The sequence below is a fragment of the Schistocerca gregaria genome, chromosome 11 (assembly GCF_023897955.1).
Source record: "Schistocerca gregaria isolate iqSchGreg1 chromosome 11, iqSchGreg1.2, whole genome shotgun sequence".
NCBI lineage: Eukaryota > Metazoa > Arthropoda > Insecta > Orthoptera > Acrididae > Schistocerca > Schistocerca gregaria.
This window is the reverse complement of record NC_064930.1, coordinates 77,051,575-77,077,432: the sequence shown is the minus strand read 5'-3', so window position 1 is coordinate 77,077,432 and position 25,858 is coordinate 77,051,575. Positions and strand designations below refer to the sequence as shown.

Here is a 25,858-nt window from a genome sequence, read left to right as displayed (position 1 = left end):
TCTGTGCAGCTATTCTGCTCGCCCTTAAGATGAATCAAAGTAATCCATAAATTAATTTAGCGTATCCTTGGCTATGGCGGCCTATGACATACGTTTAGCTATTCGAATGTTACTTTTGTTGCGGTTGATATGTCTTCCAGTTTTCAACTTGCTAGTTAGTGTTAGTCTTAAGCAACAGAGAAGAATCGAGCGCTAGCTATAAAAAGCCCGTCTCTCGAACGCAGACCAAATTAAATCCCTTCCCCTCGTCGTATTTTGGAGACCCCCGTATCTGACAATCTCTAAGTTTTCATGCGACGCATATTACGAAAGACGAAACCGATTTTTCGGAAACCGTTTTTCGCTGTCGTGTTTACACGTTAAAATCTGAAGCAGATTTGCTAGCTAGTCAAATTTGGCGTCTGGAAAATAAGTGTTACAGTTTCCGATTTAGTCAGCACAATAGTTGTTTCTCATCAATTAGGCGAGCTTCAGGCTAAATATTTCTGCTTACCCTTCACTGCGCAAAACGCCACTCCATATTGGCCGAAAGTGTTTAACAAGACGAAACCTGACAGCTCAAGCACGTTTAAAAACGAGTTGCGTTTACACGGCAGCGAAAACCGATCGCGGAATTGGAAAATCGGCAACTGGAAGCTAGAATCGATTTTGAAGTGTTTGCGTGAACACCCAGAAGAATTTTGGGAAATCGGTTTACGAAATACGGCGCTGGTAACCCCGTGTAAACGGGGTGAATGAGGCATCAAGCCAGCGCAGCGCCTCTCTCAGGCGAGATGGCAAACTGCGTGATCTCGCACGGCCCACGTGGTTACGCTGTCCACCGCAGTAGAGCGCTGCAAGCGCCAAGTTGGGTAGAGGTGGACGTCTGCACCTCGGACACAACAGCCCAGTACACCTTCAACCCTCACGACGGCGGTTTCGGTTCGTGCCTCACGGAAGTGTCGCATCCCGTCTGCCGAGCGCTAGGCGTCATCGCGAAGACGCAGAAAGGCAGTCGGAATAGGTCCAGCCAAATCCGTACATCCCATCCGACACTTTATGGTGATTCTCATGTCAGGGCAGTCACCATATTGTACGTGGTCCGGAATGTAGCTGTCCACCTCGAGAGCCTAGCAAGTGTTGAACCTCGTGAAGATGGCCAGTGGACCGACAATGAAGAAAGTGTGCTTCGGAAATTCACGCATACCGAAGGCGGACACAAACGAGGAGTGAAGAATTTCAGCGTCTTTAGACTCCGTGGACAAACAGCAGGTGAGCACTCCGCCAAACAACAATGCTCTGCACTCGACCACCATTCGGCAACCAGCGCCAAGCTTGACAGAATACGCTTAGTGCTACAATTTCTGATTCTCTCTTATTCTCTCCTAGACCGCGTCTGCCCTGCCTAGTACGGGTTCCGAATTTCTGGGGGTTTGGCAGGCTCTGTTATTGTTTAATTTTGTGCCCGGATGGCATTCCATACGCAACACTCGTCGAGGTAACCGAAACACGTATGTAACCGATCTACATCTACATGGATTCCTTGCAAATCACATTTCCTTAAGCAAATTTGCTACATCTACATGGAAACTCTGCAAATCACATTTAAATGCCTGGCAGAGGGTTTATCGAACCACCTTCACGATTCTGTATTACTCCAATCTCGTATAGCGCGCGGAAAGAATGAACACCCATATCTTTCCGTACGAGCCCAGATTTCCCCATATTTTATCGTGGTGATCGTTCCTCACTATATATGTCTCTGTCAAGAAAATAATTTCGCATTCGCAGGAGAAATTTGGTGATTGGAATTTCGTGAGAAGATTCCGTCGCAACGAAAAACGCTTTCCTTTAGCGATTTCCAGCCCAAATCCTGTATCATTTCTGTGACACTCTCGCCCATATTTCGCGCGATAATACAAAACGTGCTGCCTTTCTTTGACCTTTTCGATGTACTCCGTTAGTCCTACCTGGTAAGGATCCCACACCGCGCAGCAGCATTCTGAAAGAGGACGGACAAGCGTAGTGTAGGCAGTCTCCTTAGTAGGTCTGTTAAAGTTTCTAAGTGTCCTCCCAATAAAACGCAGCCTTTGGTTAGCCTTCTGCACAACATTTTTTGTGTGTTCCTTCCAATTTAACATGTTCGTAATTGTAATACGTAGGTATTTAGTTGAATTTACAACTTTTAGATTAGACTGATGTATCGTGTAACCGAAGTTTAATGAGTTCCTTTTAGCACTCGTGTGGATGGCTTCACACTTTTCGTTATTTAAGGTCAACTGCCACTTTTCGCACCATTCAGATATTTTTTACTAAATCGTTTTGCAGTTTGTTTTGATCTTCTGATGACTTTATTAGTCGATAAACGAGAGCGTCGTCTGTAAAAACAACCGAAGACGGCTGCTCAGATTGTCTCCCACATCGTTTATATAGATAAGGAACAGCAAAGGGCCTGTAACACTACCTTGGGGAGCGCTTGAAATCACTTCTGTTTTACTCGATGACATCCTGTCAAGTAGAACGAACTGTGACCTCTCTGACACGAAATCACGAATCCAGTCACATAACTGAGACGATATTCCATAAGCACGCAATTCCACTACGAACCGCTTGTGTGGTACAGTGTCAAAAGGCTTCCGGAAATCCAGAAATACGGAATCGATCTGAAATCCCTTGTCAATAGCACTCAGCACTTCATGTGAATAAAGAGCTAGTTGTGTTTCACAGGAACGATGTTTTCTAAACCCATGCTTGTCAAATTCGCTGTTTGCTATAAACGAGATTGCCAAACAAGCGCGCAGACGCACCAACCGAGTTTGGGAATCTCAACCTCAGATCTCAAGGAGTTGTGCGTATCGTGTCGCAAAGGAATTTTGACAGTGGCTGCCGATGCAGATAGATTTGATTTTAGCACTGTAACGAAGGAAAGGCAAATAACGGATTGGTCCAGCGAATGGTTCAGTCTGAGAGATAAATATATGCATAAAAGCAAGTCTTCTGGTCCAGACTGTACACCAATTAGGTTCCTTTCCGAATGTGCTGATGCATTAGCTCCATACTTAACATTCATACTCAACCGTTCGCTCGACGAAAGATGCGTACCCAAAGACTGGAAAGTTGCACAGGTCACACCAATATTCAAGAAACGTAGCAGGAGTAATCCACAAAATTACAGACCCATATCGTTAACGTCGATATGTAGCAGGATTTTAGAACGTATATTGTGTTCGAACATTATGAATTACCTCGAAGAAAACGGTCTGTTGGCACACAGTCAACATGGGTTTAGAAAACAGCGTTCTTGTGAAACACAACTAGCTCTTTATTCACATGAAGTCCTGAGTGCTATTGACAAGGGATTTCAGATCGATTCCGTATTTCTGGATTTCCGGAAGGCTTTTGACACTGTACCGCACAAGCGGTTCGTAGTGGAATTGCGTGCTTATGGAATATCGTCTCAGTTATGTGACTGGATTTGTGATTTCCTGTCAGAGAGGTCACAGTTAGTAGTAATTGATGGAAAGTCGTCGAGTAAAACAGAAGTGATTTCTGGCGTTCCCCAAGGTAGTGTTATAGGCCCTTTGTGGTTAATTATCTATAAAATGATTTGGCAGACAATTTGAGCAGCCGTCTTCGGTTGTTTGCAGATGACGCTGTCGTTTATCGACTAATAAAGTCATCACAAAGATCAAAACAGACTGCAAAACGATTTAGAAAAAATATCTGAATGGTGCGAAAAGTGGCAGGTGACCCTGAATAACGAAAAGTGTGAGGTTATCCACATGAGTGCTAAAAGGAACTCGTTAAATTTCGGTTACACCATAAGTCAGTCTAATCTAAAAGTTGTAAATTCAACTAAATACCTAGGTATTACAATTACGAACAATTTAAATTGGAAGGAACACAGAAAATGTTGTGCAGAAGGCTAACCAAAGGCTGCGTTTTACTGGCATGACATTTAGAAAATGTAACAGACCCACTAAGGAGACTGCCTACACTACGCTTGTCCGTCCGCTTTTAGAATGCTGCTGCGCGGTGTGGGATCCTTACCAGGTAGCACTGACAAAGAAATCGAAAAAGTTCAAAGAAAGGCAGCACGTTTTGTGATACCGCGAAATATGGGAGAGAGTGTCACAGTAATGATACAGGATTTGGGCTGGAAATCGCTAAAGGAAAGCGTTTTTCGTTGCGACGGAATCTTCTCACGAAATTCCAATCACCAAATTTCTCCTGCGAATGCGAAATTATTTTCTTGACAGAGACATATATAGTGAGGAACGATCACCACGATAAAATATGGGGAAATCTGGGCTCGTACGGAAAGATATGGGTGTTCATTCTTTCCGCGCGCTATACGAGATTGGAGTAATACAGAATCGTGAAGGTGGTTCGATAAACCCTCTGCCAGGCATTTAAATGTGATTTGAAGAGTATCGATGTAGATGTAGCAAATTTGCTTAAGGAAATACGAGGCGAATGCGAAAAGTAAGGTCCGATCTACCGCGAAATGAAAGCCACAGTGAAAATCAAATAAAATTTACTCGCTACAGTTAGCCACACCTTACATCTACCTCTGTAAAATAGTCGCCGTTTGTCGTGGCGTTGTACAAACTTTCCAGCACACTCGTTACAGAAAGCTGCCGCCTGTGCTCTCCGCCAATTCTCTACGCCGGTCTGCCTTTCGTTGTTTCTGCCAAAACGTTGTCTCCGTAGCCGGCGGCTCATGTGAGCCGAAGCGAACACCGGAGGGAGCCAATTAAGGGATGTATTCTCGGCGATCAAACACTTCCCAACGAAATTGCTGCAGGAGCGTGTTCATTGCCCCTCAGGAATGCGGCTGAAAATTGTCTTGAAGGAAGAAAATCGATATCTACGTGATTACTCTGCTATTCACGACAAAGTGCCTGGCAGAGGGTTCAATGAACCGCCTTCAGGCTGTGTCTCTACCGTTCCACTTTCGAACGGCACGCGGAAAAATGAGCACTTCATTTTTTTCTGTACGAGCCCTGATTCATATTATTTTATCGTGATCATTTCTCGCTATGTAGGTGGGTGCCAACAGAATGTTTTCGCAAGCGGAGGAGAAACTGGCGATTGAAATTTCTTGAGAAGATCCCGTCGCAACGTAAAGCGCCTCCAATTCACGTATCATGTCTGTGGCCTTATCTCCCCTATTTCGCGATAATACAAAACGAGCTGCCCTTCTTTGTACTTTTTCGATGTCACCTGTCAGTCCCACCTGATGCGGATCCCACACTGCACAGCAGTACTCCAGAATAGGTCGGACAAGCGTGGTGTAAGCAGTCTCTTTAGTAGACCTGTTGCACCTTCTAAGTGTTCTGCCAGTGAATCGCAGTCTTTGGTTTGCTCTACCCACAATATTATCTATGTGATCGTTCCAATTTAGGTTATTTGTAATTGTAATCCCAAAGTATTTAGTGGAATTCACAGCCTTCAGATTTGTGTGACTTTCGCGTAATCGAAATTTAGCTCATTTCTTTTTGTATTAATGTGAATAAGTTCGCACTTTTCCTTATTCAGGGTCAATTGCCACTTTTCGGACCATACAGATATCTCATCTAAATCATTTCGCAATTCGTTTTGGTCATCTGATGACTTTACAAGAAGGTAAATGGCAGCTTCATCTGCATACAATCTAAGGCGGCTTCTCACATTGTATCCTATGTCGTTAATATAGATCAGGAACAATAGAGGGCTTATAGCACTTCCTTGGGGAACGCTGGATATTACTTCTGTTTTACTTGACGATTTTCCGTCTATTACTACGAACTGTGACCTTTCTGACAGGAAATCACTAATGCAGTCGCAAAACTGACGCGATATTTCCTAGGCACGCAGTTTGATTAGAAGGCGCTTGTGAGGAACGGTGTCGAACGCCTTCTCGAAATCTAAAAATATGGAATCAATTTGACATCCCCTGTCGATAGCATTCATTAACTCATGAGTATAAAGATCTAGTTGTGTTTTACAACAACGATATTTTCTTCGAAGTACTTCATAACGTACGAATGCAGTCTATGCTCCAAAACCCTACTGCAAATCGACGTTAGTGATGTGGGCCTGTAATTCAACGGATTACTCCTACTTCCCTTTTTAGTTATCCCATTCAGACCTAATGTTTTTCTGAAAGAGGGAAAAATTTTCTTTATGTGGTAATCCTGTTAGGTGATGTTTTAATGATTTTAGATGCAACGTTTGTACAAAAATATGCACCCGTTTTCAAAACTTACTTTGTAGACTGGGCTTCATTTTATGCATTAAAATAACTAATTAAGAAATATTCTCTTTTGTCGTAAATAGTACAATGATCATTCAATAACTAGCATGCAAAATAACAATAACTATGTTCATTTATAAAGTGCAATATAGCGAAGAACACATCAGTGTTCAGCATTCACAAATGTGTACCTCTTATTTCCACTGGGAAAAATACTTCTGTTGCAGCTAAAATACGGCAAAAGTTAATGTGCTCAATTGTAGCCAGAGGGTCTGAAAGGGGTATTGGTGTGACTTGAGCAATTTTGCAGTCTTCAGATACGGATCTTTCTGTGAGCAAGTGGTTGCATATAATTGCTAAATAGGGAGTTATTGTATCAGCATACTCTGAGAGGAACCTGAATGGTACAGAATCTGGACGTGCTTCTATTAAGTGATTTAAGCTGCTTTGCTACACAGAGGATATCTACTTCTGTGTTTCTCATCTTGGCAGTTGTTCCTGATTGGAATTCAGGAATATTTACTTGGTCTTCTCTGGTGAAGGAGTTTCGGAAAACCGTGTTTAACAACCCTGCTTTAGTGGCACCGTCATCGGTGCCTTCACCGTTGTTACCCCGCAGTGAAGGTATTGATTACGTCTTGCCACTGGTGTCCTTTATGTGTGACCAGAATCTCTTTGGGTTTTCTGCCAGATTTCGAAACAGAATTATGCTGTGGAAATTATTAAAAGCGTGAAATTCATTTCATGTGTGCTGCATAGCCTCTGGCGGAATCTCTCACCAGATTCACATACTGTTGTTTCAGGCACTTCTGCGTGATCACTTTGCTCTCAGAGCTGAAAAGAGCGACGTGAAACTGTCGACAGACACACTAAAGACACTGTGCAACACATCTGTGCAAAGCTCCATCGGATTTTCACAGTGGTTTCCATTTTACGCCTAATCGGACCTTACCTTTCCCAGTACGTCTCGTATTTACTCCCAGAACCTGATGTTCAAAAATCGTTCAAATGGCTCTAAGCACTACGGGACTTAACATCTGAGGTCATCAGTCCCCTAGAACTTAGAACTACTTAAACCTAACTAAACTAAGCACATCGCACACATCCATGCCCGAGGCAGGATTCGAAACTGCGACCGTAGCAGCAGCGCGGTTGCGGACTGAAGCGCCTAGAACCAATCAGCTACAACGGCCGGCCACCTGATGTTCATCTCTACTTTCTGCGAACCGAGAGCCAAACTTTTAATTGTTGTTGTGGTCATCAGTCCTGAGACTGGTTTAATGCAGCTCTCCATGCTACTCTATCCTGTGCAAGCTGCTTCATCTCCCAGTACCTACTGCAACCTACATCCTTCTGAATCTGCTTGATGTATTCGTCTCTTGGTCTCCCTCTACGATTTTTACCCTCCACGCTGCCCTCCAATACTAAATTGGTGATCCCTTGATGCCTCAGAACATGCCCTACCAACCGGTCCCTTCTTCTTGTCAAGTTGTGCCACAAACTCCTCTTCTCCCCAATTCTATTCAATACCTCCCCATTAGTTATGTGATCTATCCATAAAATCTTCAGCATTCTTCTGTAGCACCACATTTCTAAAGCTTCTATTCTCTTCTTGTCCAAACTACTTATCGTCCATGTTTCACTTCCATACATGGCTACACTCCATACAAATACTTTCACAAACGACTTCCTCACACTTAAATCTAAACTCGATGTAAACAAATTTCTCTTCTTCAGAAACGCTTTCCTTGCCATTGCCAATCTACATTTTATATCCTCTCTAATTCAGCCATCATCAGTTATTTTGCTCCCCAAATAGCAAAACTCGTTTACTACTTTAAGAGTCTCATTTCCTAATCTAATTCCCTCAGCAACACCCGACTTAATCCGACTACATTCCATTATCCTCGTTTTGCTTTTGTTTATGTTCATCTTATACCCTCCTTTCAAGACACTGTCCATTCCGTTCAACTGCTCTTCCAAGTCCCTTGCTGTCTCTGACATAATTACAATGTCATCGGCGAACCTCAAGATTTTTATTTCTTCTCCATGGATTTTAATACCTACTCCGAATGTTTCGTTTGTTTCCTTTACTACTTGCTCAATATACATATTGAATAACATCGGGGAGAGGCTATAACCCTGTCTCACTCCCTTTCCAACCGCTGCTTCCCTTTCATGCCCCTCGACTCTTATAACTGCCATCTGGTTTCTGTACAAATTGTAAATAGCCTTTCGCTCCCTGTATTTTACCCCTGACACCTTTAGAATTTGAAAGAGAGAATTCCAGTCAACATTGTCAAAAGCTTTCTCTAAGTCTACAAATGCTAGAAATGTAGATTTGCCTTTCCTTATTCTTTCTTCTAAGATTAGTTGTAAGGTCAGTATTGCCCCACGCGTTCCAGTATTTCTACGGAATCTACACATCTACATCTACATCCATACTCCGCAAGCCACCTGACGGTGTGTGGCGGAGGGTACCCAGACTACCTCTATCGGTTCTCCCTTCTATTCCAGTCTCGTATTGTTGGTGGAGAGAAAGATTGTCGGTATGCTTCTGTGTGGGCTCTCATCTCTCTGATTTTATTCTCACGGTCTCTTCGCGAGATAAACGTAGGAGGGAGCAATATACTGCTTGACTCTTTGGTGAAGGTATGTTCTCGAAACTTTAACAAAAGCCCGTACCGGGCTACTGAGCGTCTCTCCTGCAGAGTCTTCCACCGGAGTTTATCTATCATCTCCGTAACGCTTTCGCGATTACTAAATGATCCTGCAACGAAGCGCGCTGCTCTCCGTTGGATCTTCTCTATCTCTTCCACCAACCCTATCTGGTACGGATCCCACACTGCTGAGCAGTATTCTAGCAGTGGGCGAACAAGCGTACTGTAACCTACTTCCTTTGTCGTCGGATTGCATTTCCTTAGGATTCTTCCAATGAATCTGTCTGGCATCTGCTTTACCGACGATCAACTTTATATGATCATTCCATTTCAAATCACTCCTAATGCGTACTCCCAGATAATTTATGGAATTAACTGCTTCCAGTTGCTGACCTGCTATTTTGTAGCTAAATGATAAGGGACCTATCTTTCTATGTATTCGCAGCACATTACACTTGTCTACATTGATATTCAATTGGCATTCCCTGCACCATGCGTCAATTCGCTGCAGATCCTCCTGCATTTCAGTACAGTTTTCCATTGTTGCAACCTCTCGATACACCACAGCATCATCTACAAAAAGCCTCTCTGAACTTCCGATGTCATCCACCAGGTCATCCAAACTGATCTTCCCCGAGGTCGGCTTCTACCAGTTTTTCCATTCGTCTGTAAAGAATTCGCATTAGTATTTTGCAGCCGTGACTTATTAAAGTGATAGTTCAGTAATTTTCACATCTGTCGACACCTGCTTCCATTGGGATTGGAATTATTATATTTTTCCTGAAGTCTGACGGTATTTCGCCTGTTTCATACATCTTGCTCACCAGATGGTATAGTTTTGTCAGGACTGGCTCTCCCAAGGCCGTCAGTAGTTCCAACGGAATGTTGTCTACTCCGGGGGCCTTGTTTCGACTCAGGTCTTTCAGTGCTCTGTCAAACTCTTCACGCAGTATCGTATCTCCCATTTCATCTTCATCTACATCCTCTTCCATTTCCACAATATTGTCCTCAAGTACATCGCCCTTGTATAAACCTTCTATATACTCCTTCCACCTTTCTGCCTTCCCTTCTTTGCTTAGAACTGGGTTTCCATATGAGCTCTTCATATTCATACAAGTGGTTCTCTTATCTCCAAAGGTCTCTTTAATTTTCCTGTAGGCAGTATCCATCTTACCGCTAGTGAGCTAAGCCTCTACATCCTTACATTTATCCTCTAGCCATCCCTGCTTAGCCATTTTGCACTTCCTGTCGATCTCATGTTTGAGACGTTTTGTATTGCTTTTTGCCTGCTTCATTTACTGCATTTTTATATTTTCTCCTTTCATCAATTAAATTCAATATTTCTTCTGTTACCCAAGGATTTCTACTAGCCCTCGTCCTTTTACCTACTTGATCCTTTGCTGCCTTCACTACTTCATCGCTCAAAGCTACCGATTCTTCTTCTACTGTATTTCTTTCCCCCATTCCTGTCAATTGTTCCCTTTTGCTCTCCCTGAAACCCTGTACAACGTCTGGTCCTTTCAGTTTATCCATGTCCCATCTCCTTAACTTCCCACCTTTTTGCAGTTTCTTCAGTTTTAATCTACAGGTCATAACCAATAGATTGTGGTCAGAGTCCACATCTGCCCCTGGAAATGTCTTACAATTTAAAACCTGGTTCCTAAATCTGTCTTACCATTATATCTATCTGATACCTTTTAGTATGTCCAGTATTCTTCCATGTATACAATCTTCTTTTATGATTCTTGAACCAAGTGTTAGCTACGATTAAGTTATGCTCTGTGCAAAATTCTACCAGACGGCTTCCTCTTTCATTTCTTACCCCAATCCATATTCACCTACTATGTTTCCTTCTCTCCCTTCTCCTACTACCGAATTCCAGTCACCCATGACTATTAAATTTTCATCTCCCTTCACTGTCTGAATAATTTCTTTTATTTCATCATACATTTCTTCAATTTCTTCGTCATCTGCAGTGCTAGTTGGCATATAAACTTGTACTACTGTAGTAGGTGTGGGCTTCGTATCTATCTTGGCCACAATAATGCGTTCACTATGCTGTTTGTAGTAGCTTACCGGCACTCCTATTTTTTTATTCATTATTAAACCTACTCCTGCATTACCCCTATTTGATTTTGTATTTATAACCCTGTAGTCACCTGACCAGAAGTCTTGTTCCTCCTGCCACCGAACTTCACTAATTCCCACTATATCTAACTTTAACCTATCCATTTCCCTTTTTAAATTTTCTAACCTACCTGCCCGATTAAGGGATCAGACATTCCACGCTCCGATCCGTAGAACGCCAGTTTTCTTTCTCCTGATAACGACATCCTCCTGAGTAGTCCCCGACTGAGTTCCGAATGGGGGACTATTTTACCTCCGGAATATTTTACCCAAGAGGACGCCATCATCATTTAATCATACAGTAAAGCTGCATGCCCTCGGGAAAAATTACGGCCGTAGTTTCCCCTTGCTGTCAGCCGCTCGCAGTACCAAAACAGGAAGGCTGTTTTGGTTAATGTTGCAAGGCCAGATCAGTCAATCATCCAGATTGTTGCCCCTGCAACTACTGAAAAGGCTGCTGCCCCTCTTCAGGAACCACACGTTTGTCTGGCCTCTCAACAGATACCCCTCCGTTGTGGTTGCACCTACGGTACGGCCATCTGTATCGCTGAGGCACGTAAGCCTCCCCACCAATGGCAAGGTCCATGGTTCATGGGGGGAGGAACTTTTAATTACTTGTGAGAATTACGTGGCACCCCTATACAAAAAGGTGACAAAATCACGGCACAATTTATTCTATTTTCTGGACGATTATCTATAACTTCGAGATGTCTGGCAATTGGAGCAGCTTTCGAACACTGACCGACATCACTGTGGGAACATGTGAAGCAATAAATAAACTACTAAAAGACAATATTATTTTGTTACACTGCCACTTATACGTAGTGCGTACACTACTGACTTTTCCCCTTCAACTTCATCAGTAATACATACATTGAAAAGTTGCAATGTTTCTTATCATTTCGGTAATGGCATATCATCTTTCGTGCTTGTATGAGGGGCGTTTGAAAAGTCCGAGAGATGGCACACCGACACGTATCGAGGTCTTGTTTGATTATTAGCATCTTTGGAAAGAACGCACACAAAGTTTCAGCCATAGTGGTCTATTTCTTTGTGTTTGGCATTCGTGTGAATCAAGGAAGTCCAGTGATTGTCAAAAAATGGACGAAAAGGAATTTCGTGTGGTCATTAAACACTACTTTATGAAAGGCAAAACGCCTCAGGAGACTAAAGAGAAGCTTGATAAACATTGCGGTGGCTCTGCACCTTCGAATAGTTAATAAGTGGTTTCAAAATTTTTGGTAGTGGCCATGTGGGCTGATCGTTCTGGACGCCCAGTGGAGGTCACGACTCCAGAAATCATTGATAAAATCCATGACATGGTGGTGGATGACAGAAGAGTTAAGGTGTGTGAGACTGCTAGTGCTGTGGGCATCTCGAATGAACGGGTAAATAAAGTATTGCACAAACATTTGGACATAACAAAGCTATCCACAAGACGGATTCCGCGATTGCTCAGGCTTGACCAAAAACGGAATCGTGTGAAGTGTTGCAAGGATGGTTTGCAGGAAGAATCTGCAGGACTCTAAGCGTCGTTCCGTCACTGTGGATGAAACATGGATACATAACTTTACTCCTGAGACCAAACAACAATCTAAACAATGGGTTACCAAGGGCGAATCTGCACCAAAAAAGGCGAAGACCATTCCTTCGGCCGGAAAGGTTATGGTGACTGTCTTTTTGGCTTTGCAAGGGATAATCCTCATCGACTATGTGGAAAAGGGTAAAACTATTACAGGTGCGTATTATTCATCGTTATTAGACCGTTTCAAAACCGAGCTGCAAGAAAAACGCCGGCGACTGGAGCGCAAAGTCCTTTTCCATCACGACAATGCACCAGCACACACCTCAGCAGTTGCGGTCCCAAAATTCTTGGAAATACGATTCCAGCTCGTTTCACATCCCCTCTATTCTCCAGACTTGGCTCCCTCGGACTTCTGTGTGTCCCCCAATTTGAAGAAATGACTGGCGGGACAAACGAGGAGGTGATTTCAGCAGCTGAAAGCTATTTTGCAGACTTGGACAATTGTTATCATTCGAAAGGGATCAAGAAATTAGAACAGCGTTGGACGATGTATACAAGTCCGAACGGAGACTATGTCGAAAAATAAAAAAAAAATGTTTGCCCCAAACAGGTAAGTAGTTTTTATTTTTGCACAGACGTTTCAAACGCCCCTCGTACATGTAGTGCTTTGATTATATGTGGAAACTGAGCATACGACGAGATAAACAACAGAAGGTCGCTTTCGCTCAAAATGCTCGGCGAAACATGTGATTCGTACGTACCACGTGTCATGTATACGCACTGCTCGTTGAGACTGGCACCGTCAACGAGCATCAGACGCGATCGCTAGAGGTCGCCTGGTAACATCGGCCGACAGCTTCGTCACAGCGTTGATTGTAACCTCTTTCAGCTCTGTGCGCGGAGACGTGCCATTAAAAAGACGCCAAATGCGTGCGAATGAGAAACGTCTGTCTCAAAAACAACCTGGCCACTACTGTACACCTTTTTCTCAGTTACTGGAACAACAGGAGAAATGTTACTGATTTACGAGGTGCAGAGAGAAATGTTATCTTTACAGACACTTGACAGAACTTGAAATAAATTCTGAAAAACAGACACATGTCCGTTAACAACAACAGCAACACTCAACACGCATTAATCGAATCATTAAAAAATATAATAATTAAAAGTCAACAATTATGAGGTGTTTGCAGAGCCGCTTAGCAGTATGGAGGCACTATATTCGCAACACCGGCTTCACCTAACTGTAGACACATCTTCAGGTTTAAAAAAATGGCTCTGAGCAATATGGGACTTAACAGCCGTGGTCATCAGTCCCCCAGAACTTAGAACTACGTAAACCTAACTAACCTAAGGACATCACACACATCCATGCCCGAGGCAGGATTCGAACCTGCGACCGGAGCAGTCGCACGTTCCGGACTGCGCGCCTAGAACCACGAGACCACCGCGCCCGGCTCTTCAGGTTTATTATGACTATATTTTCATAACGTAGATGGACGATTACGGAGCCCCAACTTTCAGGAAGTTATGCACGTCAACAGTCAAACAATATTGGTGGGTTGTCAAAATACCTACGACTTGTCTCCCATTTCTATGACGTAATAAACGAGGAAGGAAATTATGGTAACAGTAATAAATTAAAAACTCAACAATTAATTCATGGCTTACATTAAAAATAGGATGTAGCTTATCTGGGGCCTGTGTCTGCATATTGCGCCCTTATCCGTTTGTAGCCCTTGGAAGCGGACAAATAAACAGGAAAACAAAGCGCTTCAACCTCAGTTTTCACCCTTTAGCCCTGACTTTCCGTAATGTCTAAACAGCGGTATGATCCCCGATTACAACATGTTTTTTGAGCAGAGTTTCAAAAAATTAGAATCAATACGAGAATACTGTTGCCTTTTTTTGTAGTGTTCAACCACCCAGCACATTTCTAGCGAACAGTGAACGGACAACGTTTTCCTTCATTTTCCTATTTAATTTAAAATTTTGGTTCCACGAATCTTGAACCTGTGTGAGTCAAAATTTTTTCCATCTTTGTTCGATTTCTACGTATATTGCAGGAATTAATAGGAATAAAAAACCGAAAGTTGGTTATCCCTGTATGCGTCGTTCTGCTCAGGATTATTTGTGGCTAAGAGGTCAAGTGTGTTTTCGTAACCATTTACAGTTTGAATGGCCTCGTGAACTAATTATTCAAAATAAATTTAGAGCAATTACGGAAGTTGATTTCTATCTACAATTGGGTCTGAAAATGTATTTTCGTCAACATACGGAAGGTAAATTGAACTCACTGCCAACTATAATCATATGAGTAGGGTACCTGTTTGTGATGAGACTCGAGTTTTCTTTGAATTGTTCAGCAACTGTTTCATCTGAGACCGTGGATCGGTAAAAGGAGCCAGCTATTAATGTATTCCGGTTGTCGAATATAACCTCTGCCCATACTAAGTCACAGGAACTCTCTGCTTCAGTGTCGCTTGTGAGCTGGAACACACATTACGTTATTTTTCCTTAAGTTGTGCTTCTTGTTTCTGTTTTAGTGCAGACCATTACAATTACGGCTTTTCCCTCCAAAACCTAGGATGCTTTCTCTGTGACCCTGTAAATACCAGAGCTGAACAGTGTAGAACAACAACGTACGTTACAAGCGTATGATTCTGTATTACTTCATTTCCTTATTTCTAACATTTTCAAACTGTACGTCGACTTTAGATGACATGTCAATCATAGATGTTCGTATCTCTACCTAGTGAACGCATGTTTTGAACATTGTCCTGCTACACTTTATTAACTAACGTTTCGCCGCAAGGGATATCGCATTTTAGAGACTAAATTAATATGGAGCATGTCGTTCTTCTTTTCGAACATCCACATACCCATTTCTTCTTTCCTTATTGTCTTTTCGGCATGCAGTTGTAGTAATTAACGTAGGAACAAATGCAGTGATCAAAAAGAAATGATTAGCGTACTTTCTCATTCTCTTTACATCGTTCCTTTCTTGCTGCTCCCATGCCGATAAACTGTTTCTATCGCAATCAGTAAGCGTGGAAGGAAGCTGCCCTACAGACAGAGGGATCTACAGGGTCTTACAAAAAGGTACGGCCAAACTTTCAGGAAACATTCCTCACACACAAAGAAAAGATGTTATGTGGACATGTGTCCGGAAACGCTTAATTTCCATGTTAGAGCTCATTTTAGTTTCGTCAGTATGTACTGTACTTCCTCGATTCACCGCCAGTTGGCCCAATTGAAGGAAGGTAATGTTGACTTCGGTGCTTGCGTTGGCATGCGACTCATTGCTCTACAGTACTTGCATCAAGCACATCAGTACGTAGCATGTTCTTCCACCTACGCTCAATGGAGCACGTTATCATAATTTCATACGGGATACTCTACCTGTGCTGCTAGAACATGTGCCTTTACAAGTACGACACAACATGTGGTTCATGCACGATGGAGCTCCTGCACATTTCAGTCCAAGTGTTGGTACGCTTCTCAACAACAGATTCGGTGACCGATGGATAGGTAGAGGTGGACCAATTCCGTGGCCTCAACGCTCTCCTGACCTCAACCCTCTCGACTTTCATTTATGGGGGCATCTGGAAGCTCTCGTCTACGCAACCCCAGTACCAAATGTAGAGACTCTTCGTGCTCGTATTGTGGACGGCTGTGATACAATACGCCATTCTCCAGGGCTGCATCAGGGATTCCGTGCGACGGAGGGTGGATGCACGTATCCTCGCTAACGGAGGACATTTTGAACATTTCCCGTAACAAAGTGTTTGAAGTCACGCTGGTACGTTCTGTTGCTGTGTGTTTCCATTCCACGATTAATGTGATTTGAAGAGAAGTAATAAAATGAGCTCTAACATGGAAAGTAAGCGTTTCCGGACACATGTCCACATAACATATTTTCTTTCTTCGTGTACGAGCAATGTTTCCTGAAAGTTTGGCCGTACCTTTTTGTAACACCCTGTATATTCACTGGTTTCTCACCTTCAGCAAGTAAAAAACGAATAGCAGAAAGTTGTTCAACTCATGTGGACGTTTCAAGCCGACTCGCCATCTTGAAATGTATTTTTGGGGTTGTAAACAAAACATTGTCGATACATCAGGTGATCAGGGCTCGTCCCAGGGATGACAACTTAAAGCCATGAAGGACCAAACTTGCCCTACTAACAGTTTTTTTTCCCAAGACTATTTTGTCCTGTTAGTTATTGAAAGACGCTCGTAATTTCACAAAGTACTGGTAGTTTGACAAATTGTTTGATCGTTTACGTGGCCCCAGCGGACGGACCTGATGTGTGACACAAGTTTGCGAGACGTCTAAACTATGTTATGTATTTTATCGTATAGTAACTGCCCCCGTGTATTGCTCGCGGACGCGAAATTTTGGGATCTGCCTAAACGAGCGCCGCAAACCGTCTAAAAAAGCGTTTTCAGAATGGCCGGAGTAGCAGCCCGCGGTCTTCGATCCTGCAGGCAAATTCGATACACCTGCGAGTCCAGCCCCGCCGGGTGGCGCGCTGTGCTTTAGGCCACACGAACAGCTGCTGCGAGCGAAAATATATCGACCTCCGCGAATTGGTTAGCGCCAAGCTTTTCTGTCCCGTCGTTCTCAGTTGCGCGTAATATTATGTTGATCATTATCTCTTTGGATACGTCTAACTACAACTGAATGAAACGCGTGTTTCGTGCTTTACGCGTTTCGCGTTTATTACACTACTGGCCACAGCACGAACATGACGTGCTACAGACCCGAAATTCAATCGACAGGAAGAAGATGCCGTGATATGCAAATGATTAGATTTTCAGAGCTTTCACACAAGGTTGGCACCGGTGGCGACACCTACAACGTGCTGACAGCAAAGTTTCCAACCGATTTCTCGTACACAAACAGCAGTTGACCGGCGTTGCCTGGTGAAACGTTGTTGTGATGCCTCGTCTAAGGAGTAGAAACACGTACCATCACGTTTCCGACTTTGATAAAGGTCGGATCGTAGCCTATCACGATTCCCGTTTATCGTATCACCACATTGCTGCTCGCGTTGGTTGAGATCCAATGACTGTTAGCAGAATATGGAATCGGTGGGTTCAGGAGGGTAATACGGAACGCCGTGCTGGATCCCAACGGCCTCGTATCACTAGCAGTCGAGATGACAGGCATCTTATCCGCACGGCTGTAACGGATCGTGCAGCCACGTCTCGATCCATGAGTCAACAGATGGAGACGTTTGCAAGACAACAACCATCTGCAAAAACAATTCGAGGACGTTTACCGCACCACGGACTATCAGCTTGGAGACCACGGCTGCGGTTACCCTTGACGCTGCATCACAGACAGGAGCGCCTGTGATGGTGTATTCGACGACGAACCTGGGTACACGAAAGGCAAAACGTCATTTTTGCGGATGAATCCAGGTTCTGTTTACAACATCAAGATGGCCGCACCCGTGTTTGGCGACATTGCGATGAACGCACATTGGAAGCGTGTATTCATCATCGCCATACTGCCGTATCACCTGGTGTGATGGTATGGGGTGCCATTGCCTACACGTCTCGGTCAACTCTTGTTCGCATTGACGGCACTTTGAACAGTGGACGTTACATTTCGGATGTGTTACGACCCGTGGCTCTACCCTTCATTCGATCCCTGCGAAACCCTACATTTCAGCAGGATAATGCACGACCGCAAGTTGCCTTTCTGGATACAGAAAATGTTCGACTGCTACCCTGACAAAACATTCTCCAGATCTGTCACCAACTGAAAACGTCTGGTCAATGGTGGCCTAGCAACTGGCTCGTCACAATACGCCAGTCACTACTCTTGATGAACTGTGGTATCGTGTTGAAGCTGCATGGGCAGCTGTACCTGTACACGCCATCCGAGCTCTGTTCGACTCAATGCCCAGGCGTATCAAGGCCGTTGTTACTGCCAGAGGTGGTTGTTCTGGATACTCATTTCTCAGGATTTATGCACCGAAATTGCGTGAAAATGTAATCACATGTCAGTTCTAGTATAATTTATCTGTCCAATGAATAGCCGTTTATCATCTGCGTTTCTTACCCTCCTGAACCCACCGATTCCCTATTCTCCTAACAGTCATTGGATGTCGACCAACGCGAGCAGAAATGTCGCGATACGATACACCGCAATCGCGATAGGCTAAAATCCGACCTTTATCAAAGTCTGAAACGTGATGGTACGCATTTCTCCTCCTTACACGAGGCACGACAACAACGTTTCACCAGGGAACGCCGGTCAACTGCTGTTTGTGTATGAGAAATCGGTTGGAAACTTTCCTCGTGTCAGCACGTTGTAGGTGTCACCACCGGCGCCAACCTTGTGTGAATGCTCTGGAAAGCTAATCATTTGCATATCGCAGCATCTTTTTCCTGTCGGTTAAATTTCGCATCCGTAGCACGTCATCTTCGAGATGGCCAGTAGTGTATTAACATATTATGGCGTGCGAAGTTAATGATGTTCGAGTTATTACCGGTTTCGTTTTCTCATGCACTGTGGTTTAGCGTACCAGCCATTTAAGTCGCCAGCTACAGCGTGATCGGCGACCGCGCGGTGAAGGCATCGGATTCCCAGAGTGCAGGGTGCGTGTCCGATTCTTGCTCGAGGCTTCACGTCATTCGATTTTTTTATTTTTTTTTTTTTTTCCAGCGTGTCGGATGATCTTCACCATCGACGTCCATCGCTCTTTGTCAGCCGTTGACGTTCACTTTTTCCGACACGTAAAGAATTTCACCGCTCCACTTCGGCACCGAAGCGCCAAAGAAACTGCTGTAGGCCTGCGCAATCAAAAACAAAGGTATATAAACGAAGAGAGTACGTCGCAACAAGTGTCTGGCGCAGTTGTTAAGTGATTTCTGCTGCTACAATGGCAGGTTATCAGGATTTAAGTGAATTTGGTATTACGGTCGGCAAACGACCGATTGGACGGAGCACAGAGGAGGTGGCGATCCCGTACAACTATTTCACGACTGTACCGTGAACATAATGAATCTGGTAAAACATCAAATTTCCGACATCGCTGCGGCTGGAAAAGGATCCTGCAAGAGCGGTACCGACGACAACTGAAGAGAATCGCTCAACGTGACAGAAGTACAACTGTTCCCCAAATTGCTGCAGATTTCAGTGCTGCGCCATCAAAAAGTGTCAGCGTGCGATCCATTCAACCAAACATCATCGATATGGGCTTTCGGAGCCGAAGGCTCACTCGTGTACCCTTGTCCACTGCACGACACAAAGCTTTACGCCTCGCCTGGGCCCGTCAACGCCGACACTGGACTGTTGATGACTGGACACATGTTGGCTGCTCGGGCGAGTCTCGTTTCAAATTGTATCGAGTGGATGGACGTATGGAGACAACTGCATGAATCCGTGCACCCGCTTGTCAGCAGGGGACTGTTCAAGCTGGTGGAGGCTCTGTAATGGTGTGGGACGTGTTCTGTTGGAGTGATATGGGACTGCTCAGACGTCCACGTACGACTCTGACAGGGGAGACGTACGTGAACATCCTGTTTGATCACCTGGCTCCATTCGTGTCCATTGTGCATGTTGACGGACTTGGGCAATTCCAGCAGGACAATGCGACACCCCACACGTCCAGAATTGCTACGTAGTCGGTCCAGGCTTGTAGAATACCTTCCTCGTCGAATTGACGCCATTATCAAGGACAGAGGTGATTCGCGTAAGACGGAACACCCCATTTATTCCGGGGGCGATTGCACGTATCGTCATGCGATTTTCGGCGAATCATAGCCGACTATGGTGCACATATGTTGGTACATACACAATAATCACAACGTTTATATTGACCGAGATATAGGGGCAAGTACACGTTTTTTAAATGGGACGCTATACTTTTTTTTACCATCATTTGAACGCTCCGGAGAAGACACGTATAGTGATGTAACCGCATGTTGCTACTGTGATTCAAACTTAGCTTAAAAGACAGCGGATGAGGCTTTACCTACGTAGCGTGCTGCATAGAGCACGGCAACTCGGCCTGCGGGGCGAGCGAGGCGTGTTTACCGTCTCCAGCCACTTGCGACCGTCTCGACCTTCAATCGTACAATATTTCCCAGCGTCTTTTAAGCGAAGTTTGAATCACAATGGCAACATGCGTTACATCACTATACGTGTCTTCTCCAGAGCGTTCGAATGATGGTAAAAAAAAGTATAGCGCCCCATTTCAAAAACATGTACTTGCCTCATCTCGGTCAATATAAACGTTGTGATTATTGTGCATGTACCAAGGTATGTGCCCCATAGTCGGCTATGATTCGCCGAATACGTGCAATCGCCCCCGGAATAATGGGGGTGTTACGTTGTAAGTAGGCTGTCTTAAGTTTTCTTATTGGTAACGCCGCCGCCACGTAGCGCTCTGTATGAAAATCACTGGCTGTGCCGTGTGCAGTCTGTGGCTGGTTTGCATTGTTGTCTGCCATTGTAGTGTCGGGCAGCGGCAGCTGGATGCTAACAGCGCGTAGCGTTGCGCAGTTGGAGGTGAGCCGCCAGCAGAGGTGGATGTGGGGAGAGAGATGGCGGAGTTATGAAATTTGTAAGAATTGGTGTCACGAACTGATATATATATTATGACTATTAAGGTAAATACATCGTTTGTTCTCTTTCATTTGCTAACTGTGCCTATCAGTAGTTAGTGCCTTCCGTAGTTTGAATCTTTTATTTAGCTGGCAGTAGTGGCGCTCGCTGTATTGCAGTAGTTCGAGTAACGAAGATTTTTGTGAGGTAAGTGATTTGTGAAACATATAGGTTAATGTTAGTCAGGGCTATTCTCTTGTAGGGATTATTGAAAGTCAGATTGCGTTGCGCTAAAAACTATTGTGTGTCAGTTTAAGCACAGTCGTGTATAATTGTTCAAAGAGGACGTTTCATATATATATATATATATTACGCTGCGCTTATCGTCTGACAGGGAACTGTCAACTTCGCTTTCCAAAGTTGTCCGGTCAGAGATTCTTATACTTCGTGTGACGAATTCTTACGCAGGTGGTGGTAATTAATCTTTCTGCAAGCATAATGTGACTGTGAACTGGTCGGTTTACGTAAGAGATATTGAATAACGACCAGCAATTAGCTAAATTTAGAACGGGTCTGCGCCGCTCTTGCGAAGGATATCCACCTGCGACCTCGCCAAGTTAACTTCTTACCAGCGTGGCGTTGTATAACGTGTTTCGCGACGGACAGCACTATGGGACTCAACTGCTGTGGTCATCAGTCCCCTAGAACTTAGAACTACTTAAACCTAACTAACTTAAGGACAGCACACACATCCGTGCCCGAGGCAGGATTCGAACCTGCGACCGTAGCGGTCTCGCGGTTCGAGACTGAAGCGCCTAGAACCGCTCGGCCACACCGGCCGGCTTCGCGACGGACACTAAAATCAGCTCTTGTCTGGGTTGTTGACTGCGCAGTACGGATGGACGTTAAATACAGTTCGGATGGACGTTAAAAAAAAAAGTATCGATGCTTTTTGTCCAAAGTGTTTAAGTGGAGCGGGAGCAAGAATTCCTACAAATTAGACAATGAATTTTCGTCTGAATTTCGACAGCCGAGTAAAAAGTGGGAAATAGAGTAATGCTGTATGAACTTGACCAGCGTGAGGTCTAATTATACAAATAGAAGGTTTATTTGCTTTAAAGTAGTCATAGTAATTGAGAAAACAACACTAGTGATTTGAAGGGAATCTGAAATATTTCACGAAACGTTGCTACACTATTTGATCAAAAGTATCCGGACACTTGGCTGAAAATGATTACAATTTCAAGGCACCCTCCGTCGGTAAAGATGGAATTCAGTATAATGTTTGCCCACCCTTAGCCTTGATGACAGCTTCCACTTTCGCAGGCATACGTTCAGTCAGGTGCTGGAAGGTTTCTTGGGGAATGGCAGCCCATTCTTCACGGAGTGCTGCACTGAGGAGAGGTATCGATGTCGGTCGGTGAGGGCTGGCACGAAGTCAGTGTTCCAAAACATTCCAAAGGTGTTCTACAGGATTCAGGTCAGGACTCTGTGCAGGTCAGTCCATTACAGGGATGTTATTGTCGTGTAACCACAACGCCACAGGCTGTACATTATGAACAAGTGCTCGATCGTGTTGAAAGATGCAATCGCCATCCCCGAATTGCTCTTCAACAGTGGGAAGCAAGAAGGTGCTTAAAACATCAATGTAGGCCTGTGCTGTGATAGTGCAAGCCCCCTCCATGAAAAACACCACCGCACCATAACACCACTGCCTCCGAATTTTACTGTTGGCACTACACACGCTGGCAGATGACGTTCACCGGGCATTCGCCATACCCACACCCTGCCATAGAATCGCCACATTCTGTACCGTGATTCGTCGCTCCACACAACGCTTTCCCAATGTTCAATCGTCCAATGTTTACGCTCCTCACACCAAGCGAGGCGTCGTTTGCCATTTACCGGCATGATGTGCAGATTATGAGCAGCCGGTCGCCCATGAGATCCAAGTTTTCTGACCTCCCGCCAAACTGTCATAATACTCGCAGTGGATCCTGATGCAGTTTCGAATTCCTGTGTGATGGTTTCCCTATTATACATCACGACTTTCTTCAACTGTCGGCAGTCTCTCAGTCAACAGACGAGGTCGGCCTGTACGCTTTTGTGCTGTATGTGTCCCTTCACGTTTCCCTATGTGCCCCTTTACGTTTCCACTTTACTATAACGTCGGAAACAGTGGCCCTAGGGATGTTTAGGAGTGTGGAAATCCCGCGTACAGACGTATGACACAAGTGACACCAAATCACCTGATGACGTTCGAAGTCCGTGATTTCCGCGCAGCGCCCCATTCTGCTCTCACAATGTCTAGTGACTACTGAGGTCACTGACATATAGAGTACCTGGCAGCAGGTGGTAGCATAGTGCACCTAATATGAAAACCGTACGTTTTTGCGGGCGTCCGGAAAATGTTGATCACATAGTGTGTGTGTAAAGTGACGATCAAATAGAAACGAAACAGGGAGAACGAAAGTAAGTAAACTGTTTATTATTTCGAAAGTAATCGCCTTTGCTCTTAACACAAGGGCCCTAGTGCAAAACTGTTTGCCGTCGGATACAATCCATGATTGTTATACAGGTGTGTATCGCTTTGCCCTATGCAAATCGGTGGCCACTAATGTCTTTCTTAACGGCTTCAAAAATAAAATCGCATGCGGAGGGACAGGGGTTGTATGCAGGACATGTGCGGAAGGCACACATTTTGCCAAAGTTGTTTCTGCTGCACTGAGACGTTTCGCTGCGAAGTCGTTATACAGTCGAACTAACTGGGGCTTAGGCTATCTCGAACTACAAGAAACACAGATACTACGGAAATATCACTAAATCAACGGGTAAATAGTGGGTAAATGTTCAATGAGCACAATAATGATTAAAAAATAAATAAACAAACAATGGAGTGCATACTACACTACTAGCCATTAAAATTGCTACAACACGAAGATGACGTGCTACACACGCGAAATTTAACCGACAGCAAAAAGATGCTGTGATATGCAAATGATCAGCTTTTCAGAGCATTCACACAAGGTTGGCGCCGGTGGCGACACCTACAACGTGCTGACATGAGGAAAGTTTCCGACCGATTTCTCATACACAAACAGCAGTTGACCGGCGTTGCCTGGTGCAACGCTGTTGTGATGCCTCGTGTAAGGAGGAGAAATGCGTACCATCACGTTTCCTACTTTGATAAAGGTCGGATTGAAGCCTATCGCGATTGCGGTTTATCGTATCGCGACATTGCTGCTCGCGTAGGTTGAAATCCAATGACTGCTAGCAGAATATGGAATCGGTGGGTTCAGGAGGGTAATACGGAACGCCGTGCTGGATCCCTACGGCCTCGTATCACTAGCTGTCGAGATGACTGGCATCTTATTCTCACCACTGTAACGGATCGTGCAGCCACGTCTCGATCCATGAGTCAACAGATCGGGACGTTTGCAAGACAACAACCATCTGCACGAACAGTTCAACGACGTTTGCATCAGCTCGGAGACCGTGGCTGCGGTTACTCTTGACGGTGCAGCACAGACAGGAGCACCTGCGATGGTGTACTCGACGATGACGGATGGCAAAACGTCATTTTATCGCACGAATCCAGGTTCTGTTTACAGCATCGTGTTGGTCGCATCCGTGTTTGGCGACATCGCGGTGAACGCACATTGGAAGCGTGTATTCGTCATCGCCACCCGGCGTGATGGTATGGGGTGCCATTGGTTACACGTCTCGGTCACCTATTGCTTGCATTGATGGCACTTTGAACAGTGGACGTTACATTTCAGATGAGTTACGACCCGTGGCTCTACCCTTCATTGGCTCCTTGCGAAACCCTACATTTCAGCAGGATAATGCACGACCGCATGTTGCAGGTCCTGTATGGACCTTTTTGGATACAGAAAGCACATTCATCAACTGAAAACGTCTGGTCGATGGTGGCCGAGCAACTGGCTCGTCACAATATGCCAGTCACTACTCTCGATGAACTGTGGTATCGTGTTGAAGCTGCATGGGCAGCTGTAGCTGTACACGCCATCCGATCTCTGTCTGACTCAATACCTAGGCGTATCAATGCTATTCTTACGGCCAGAGGTGGTGGTTCTGGGTACTGATTTCTCTGGATCTATGCACCCAAAGTGCGTGAAAATGTAATCACATATCAGGTCTAGTATAATATATTTGTCCAATGAAAACCCGTTTATCATCTGCATTCTTTCTTGGTGTAGCAATTTTAATGGCCAGTAGTGTAGTATTATGCAGGGTGTCCCATTTTAATCTATACCAGCCGATGTCTCTGGAGCGGCACAGTTCTGCAGAAAAAGACTCTAGTAGAGGTACTCAGGGTACCCTCCGCCACACACCGTCAGGTGGCTTGCGGAGTATGGATGTAGATGTAGAAGTTGTAAGGTTTGAAGGCGGTCACGGAGTGTTTACCTCGAAATGACCTTGAACCCGGTTTTCGAGGTCACACAATGGTTAAGTTCGTTTTTCCAAAGCGTAACCGCTATTTTTTATTTCATATTCGTATTCGACGCGACAAAATACGCATTGCTTGTAGGCAACATTTTTTTCGGAAAGCCTATGGTTTGTCGCCATTGTAACTTCCCCAGGTTACCAGCATCTCGAGAACGAAGCGAGGTCGGGAAAAAAATTTCTGTGAAATGGTTTCTGAACGCCATCAACTGGTGAAATTTTCGTGAGCTTGAAATGGCCATGTATTCTGCAGTAGCGATTAACCTGAAAGCGAATACCGTCGGCATTAGCGGAACCCA

General features: G+C 44.5%; 1 protein-coding gene across 1 annotated transcript in view; it reads left to right on the top strand.

The window, feature by feature from the left end:
- Nucleotides 1–773: 773 nt before the first annotated feature.
- Nucleotides 774–25,858, top strand: part of LOC126295031 (uncharacterized) — a 160,489-nt gene continuing 135,404 nt past the window's right edge. The window contains exon 1 of the mRNA XM_049987281.1: nt 774–1,251. Coding sequence (XP_049843238.1) covers nt 774–1,251 — 478 coding nt within the window. The remainder of the gene's footprint in view (nt 1,252–25,858) is intronic.